We start from the raw sequence: 6000 nt of genomic DNA on the forward strand, positions 1-6000 counted from the left end.
TCAAACGGAATCCTTCGCAGAATGTCAAATTATGTGAAACTGCAAGGAACACTAGAAACTTGCGCTAAGAATCAGGCCATTCGGTATATTTTACATCAAAACAAAACTTAAGAATCGATTAAGAAAGGCTTCTGCTGGTAGTCCATTCAATATGATACACTTAAGGGATATTTTAGGTTGTCACACGTTTTTTTATATACTCCAGAAATCCTGGATCTATGCCCCAGGAGAGTGGCATCATCATCATCAGCAGGGCGCCGCAGAGCACTGAAATTTTAAATACTCACGAAACAGTCGAGGAAGCTTCATGCTGATTGATTCTGAGTTCACCGAACATTGTCGCTGGTTTATATATTAAATTGCAAACCATTTCGTGACTGTTGAATGTCCGATAAAGCCTAGAACGTGAACACAATGTTAGTCGGAAGAGTGACCCATATGGAGATAGTATGAGACAATCCATTCGTAATCCCAAATGTTGTCTGGCACCTGCTAAGTAATTGCTTCAATTCCATGGTCGCTTCGCTCACTCCGCTCCAAATCCTTTCTATTGTTGCTTAGAAATTCCATGGAAACAAAAGCTCGGCACGCTCGCTGTGAAAATCCCCGGCTGGAGACTGCAGAGTGTCGTTGCATAAGCCCCAGTACCAGGCACTCTCGGGGCCAGGGTTTTGTGTTGGTTCAAGCACTCTTTGAGTGGACAAATTTACTTTGCAGAGCCAAAGATTCGTTGTAATTAGGCGAGTTGTCACTGTTTGCCGTTTGCCATTTGCCATTCCGATGCTGCTCTCCCTCGTCGCTGGCCACAAGAGCATTTTATGGACTTTTGTCGCTGGTCTTCCTTCTTCTTTTGTTGGATTTTGGTCTGAGCAAATGAATAATTCAATAGTCGGCAGGCGAGCGGAGGCAGAAGCTGCAGGTCTGCAGCTCTGCAGTCCATCGCAGTTGCATTGTTGGCCAGCGGCGGCTGTAATTGAGGTCAGTGAAATCAAATCGCTTGGACGCGAAGCGGCAGCATTGGACGGACAGGTTGTTAGCACTTGCTGAAGCTGCTTAGCAGAGTGGAGAAGAACTGGAACTGGACTTGGACTTGGTTGGCTTTCGTTTCCCTTGGCTCTCGCAGCGGCTCCACTTTCAATGGCCAAATGCGGCCACGGGTTCTTCCTCTTCGGACTGCTTTTGGGGTTAGCCGCCGTTGTTTCCGTCAGCCAAAATCACAGCAACGCCACTAAAAATAGACAACAATTAAATGCAAATCAATTGAATTGATTTCCCCTCAAGGCACAGTGGGAACCACATATAAAAGCAGGCAATTTCATCAATCAAACCGAAAGAAGAGGAACCTTTGATCGGGGAGTACACTCATCGGAGGTTTTCTTCCGTACATGGTTCCCACTGCACTTGGCAAGACGATTAAACAACAATGACATTGGCCTTCAGGAGATCACGTTAGAGGCTGCCAAATCACCCAATTAGCGGCTATAAAAGCGACCGATACACACCACCAACGCCAGACAACTTAGACGCTGGGCGAGACAGTGCCACGTCCACTTGCAACTTGCAGCAGCTTTAGTTGTACGAGTAGTTTCCATTGCCAGGGCGAGATCACCCATTGTTGAGATCAGAATGTTCGACTCAAAGATTAAGGTGCCCAAGTACGATTCGGAGGCGTTCGAGAATGTCGAGTACGAGCTCCAGATGACGTACACTTTGGAGACGGATTGCCGCATCATGAGCTTCTACGACGCCATGTGGGGCATGGAGGTGTCGGGCGGCTACGACCAGTTCGAGCCGCTGACCATCATCAATGTGTCGCCAACGGGCCTGGCCAAGCGCGGCGGAATGCGCGTCGGTGATGAAATCACTCAGATCAACGACGTCCCCGCGCTGGATTTGACCTTTAACGAGGCCCTCGAGCTCTTCCGAAAGTCCTCGCGGTACGTTCGCGTATATGTGCGTGGGTAAGTATCCGATCCGCAAGCGTTTCCTCCTTTGGTAGGTAACCGTGTACCTCTTTCAGCGATGACGATGCTCCCGGCGAAGAGGACTGGACCTGCGACTGCTGGTTCAAGCCCAGGAAGCCATGGAGGCGCGACTTTACGCCCATTCAGTGGACCTTCCCCTGGAACGATCGCCGCAAGCCGGTCTACAAGGAGTCCAACTGCTTCATGGTGCCCAGCAAAATGGAGGAGAAGATTCGCCTGCGCCGTGCGGCCACCTCTGCCGTCCACAAGAAGGAGGACGCCCCACCGCACACCCGCTCGCTGACGCCGACGCCCCGGCCCAAGAACCAGCCCGGTCCGAATCTGCTCGAGAGTGTCCTCCGACCACGTGGCCCGCCACCAAGGGACTAGATGTGCGGCGACCTACAATGAGCTGGCTAAAATGTGAAATTTCAATACGCAGGCAGCGCTGTATCCGCTGCAGTGCTTTGGGATACACAGGATTCATCACTCACACGTTGTCTACCTCAGCGTGGCAGCCAGCTGCATCTTCCCGAGAGCAGCTGGAGTGCCGCGCAAGGGCTTAATCCCGGACTTCAAAGAGTGTCCGCAAAGGAACATTGTCGACGTCCTGTCGAGGATCAAGCTGTTACTTAAGTGCATAGAAAATAAAGGCCACAAGCCCAATCGATTCGATACGTACGCTCTTAGATGGCATTTTAAATTGCCACGCTCTGGAATGGCGGCATTCGATTCAGTTATTGTCGCTTCTCTCTGAGCCGCAATCAAGTGTTGCGTCCTCGCGGCCTTCTGCTTGCACTCGATCTAGCTGGGCACCAATCTTTGACGTGTGATGGATTGACACCAGTATTCGGATTCAGGTTCATACGACAGTTCTTCTAATTCCTAATCCCACTATTATGGATGGTCTTCATTGGCGAGATCAATGAAAGATGATTCAATTAGTGATGAATATACATGGATTTGTTTACAAGTAATCTGTTACGTTAGTGGATAGCAATTAAGGGCAGAATCCAATCGATTTGATACGTATCGGTTTCGAATTGCATTTCCAATTGGCAGCGGCCGAGAGTCACGCTCTGGAATGGGCTTTCCATTCAGTTATTGTCGCTTTTCGCTGCTGCCGCAATGAAGTCTTTCATCCTTGTGGCCCTCTGCTTGCTCTCGATAAAGCTGGCGAGCGCGCATCCGGCTGTTCCCTGTCATGGCACTACCTACTTCGACTGTTACCATTACTGCTACGGCAGCTGCCGCGGCCTCGAGTGCTTCCATCGCTGTCAAAGCGGCTGTGGCTGCGAGGAGGCATTCATCGTGAGGAATAATGGCGCGTGCTGGAAGGTGGAGGTGTGCCAAGTCGGCGACGATGATGCGGACCCGGGGGACGCTCATGACGGAAAACGTAGGAAGAAAGTCGAGCCGCCCATGCTCTCAGAGGCGGGATTACCACCCGAGCCAAAGAAAGCTAAAAATAATTTTGTGCGTCAGATGCCGTCATATAACCTTGAAATTGGCGATGGTAACAATTTTGGCGATGGTAATGCTATTGGCGATGGTGATTACAATGGTGACCCAAATGGTGATTTCAACGGCGACAACAATGGTAATGAATATTATTCAGAGTCAGTGAGAGACATTGATTCTGCTGGTTTTCCTGAGCTTAGTGATGATTATAGCTATTAAAGCAACTATTTTCCTCAGAATATTGTTTAAATTCTTTGTTATTGAATATCGATAATATGTATCGCAAGTCGAAGGACATGCTAATTCTCCAACACTGGTCTTGATCAGTTGTTGAGGACGCGTTAGGGAAAGATTGAAATAAGTTCAGACGCTGTGATTATTGTTTTGTTCCAAATTTTGCCAAATTTCAATCACATTGCAATGCAATTACTGATGTGTAGCTCCTTGATTGATTGAGTTCTAAAGTGATTAATATAAAAATCTAATTACATAGAAGATTACATATGTATTGTACACTTTTCGCTGCCTTGCAAAGGAATATTTTTGAGAGGCCGCTGGCGTGCCGGCCATCTTGGATTGCCGCCTTCCGTGCAATAGTGCCCAGGTAAGAGTTAATAAACACAGAATGTGATCTTTCCATTGGCCACGTTGCAGAGCCGGCCAACAAATAAGTAAATTTAAGTTGGAGTATGCGTAGTACTTTGGTATTGCATTCGACCGTGAAGACAAATTCTATCCTCTCCCCCCCCACGCACAGCAGCACCAATCAATGGCTAATTGAAAATGTAAGCAAAAGTACAAGGGAATATTGTGCCCGGGCAAATGAAAATTGAGCAAATCTGTACTCGTTTAGCTCCTGCGGGTGTGGGCGGGCTGGAACTTTCCGGAGATGTTTTATTAAGCATATAATTTAATTTTCATTATTCAGAGACCTAGTTTTCTCTGCGGTGTAGACATCAGGGCACTCAATCAACTCAAATCCAGGAACAGCATTATGAGCCTGCACTCAAGAAAATTGCTAACATGCTTCTTAATTAATTTTTGTTGTAGGATTTTCTAATTTTAAATTCGTTTTTAACCTCAATGTTATGTTTACCGCAAAAGTGCTCATTGCTGACTGAGTGAGATTTGAGTGTGGGTGTCCGTAGCCTAGCTGCATCCCTCTCTTACGTGCTCATGCTTATCGTTTTCTTGAGCTCTATCCCGCTTCAACCTACTTGGCTTGCTTGTCTCTCAGTGTACTCGCTCTGCCTGAGTGAAGAGTCTTCTATTTAAGCGAATCCGGGCACTTTATTCGGGCTCCCGCTGCGCTTAATTGAATCAAAAGCGGCGGCTGTCGATGCCTAGTTTACGGCTTAATGGAGTTCCTGGCCCAGCCGCGTTGAATGCCGCTTTGCATAGCAGTCTGAGGAAAAATGGAGGCCCAATTTCAATGGTCGCCCGTGGAGCGAAGGCAAACGCAATCGGAATCGCAATTAATATTCATTTAAAAGGAATGTACAACTGTACAACTGAAAAAAGGGACGAAAAGGAAAATTCCCCAGATGAATTTTTAATTTCCAAAGGAAGGAGCCAAAGGAGGAGAAAGAATGCTGCGGGAAGCCGCCTGTATGTCGGCCCCTTATGCCCCTAATGATGATGAAGACGGATGCGAATTTCCGTTTTGAGTTTCCGGGTTTGAGTTGAGTTTATGATTAATGCATGAACAGAAGTCCTAGTACCTAGTGGTCCTTGATTTTTCCCCCGATTCGTCTCAATCAGAACCGAGCTCCGAATGGAGCCGTCAAGTACTGTGGGCGGCGGTTCTTTTATGTACTATGGAACTATTGACTTGATTGGTCATGCCCATGATTTTCACTGCAAGTAAAAGTTTCCATGTTTCGCTTTCCGCCGCGCGAAATGAAAATCTCCAGCGAAAAAGTTTTCATCGGAAAAAACTCATTTCATCCTAATCATAATAATAACTTTGGCTTGGGGGCACTTACAAAATTTCCACTCGTAATCTATGCAGCCGAAGAGCCTGGCCAAAGAAGCGAAATGGGAATGGAAATGGGAAAACAGGTTCGCATCGGTATCGGGTAAAAGTCAATGACGATGGCGATGGCGATGACGATGAGCAAGTCGCACATCTTTCGTGGGAATCTTGGCAGCAGAAGAGGCAGATACTGACACAGCCGCAATGTTGTCAAAGTGAATGCCATGGAAAATTAGCAAAAATCATTGCAAATCAAATGGAAAACATGACAAGCCACAAAGAAACTTTTCCGCCAGCCAGCCAGCCAACCAGCCAGCCAGCCAGTCGATAGAGTGCCCCCGACCCCACCCGACCCGACCCGAATCACAGATTGAATGCCGTACATCAAAGTTCAAAAGTGTCAAACGTTGTACACCATTGCCAGCCACCACTGTTGTCCTATCCTCCCTCCGCATCCATCCTCCTCCTACTTGTCCTCGTTGTGGAAGGAACCGAGAATGGGAACACACTCGAAAACTGGTCGCCGGCTGGCTGTCTGGGGGCTTAAGCCAATTTATAGTTTGTATAGTGCCAGACGACATCGATGCCACTGGCTTGGCT

At 47.7% G+C, this 6000-nt stretch overlaps 1 protein-coding gene and 1 long non-coding RNA gene across 3 annotated transcripts; one reads left to right on the forward strand and one right to left on the reverse strand.

Moving 5' to 3' along the window:
- Positions 1-59: 59 nt before the first annotated feature.
- Positions 60-1409, reverse strand: LOC117188209. Of its 2 annotated transcripts, none has more exons than XR_004472512.1 (2): positions 490-1409; positions 60-267 (listed from the first exon to the last, which is right to left on the reverse strand). It is a non-coding gene; the product is annotated as an uncharacterized LOC117188209 (long non-coding RNA). The 2 variants fall into 2 exon arrangements; XR_004472511.1 differs by having other exon boundaries at positions 60-398.
- Positions 1410-1519: 110 nt separating this feature from the next.
- On the forward strand, positions 1520-2643 carry LOC108159614. The gene is made up of 2 exons (XM_017293068.2): positions 1520-1961; positions 2021-2643. Exons 1-2 carry the CDS (start codon positions 1627-1629, stop codon positions 2352-2354), a joined length of 669 nt encoding a protein of 222 aa, XP_017148557.1. The 5' UTR covers positions 1520-1626; the 3' UTR covers positions 2355-2643.
- The last annotated feature ends 3357 nt before the right edge of the window (positions 2644-6000 follow it).

Source organism: Drosophila miranda, chromosome 3, assembly GCF_003369915.1.
Source record: "Drosophila miranda strain MSH22 chromosome 3, D.miranda_PacBio2.1, whole genome shotgun sequence".
Classification (NCBI taxonomy): domain Eukaryota; kingdom Metazoa; phylum Arthropoda; class Insecta; order Diptera; family Drosophilidae; genus Drosophila; species Drosophila miranda.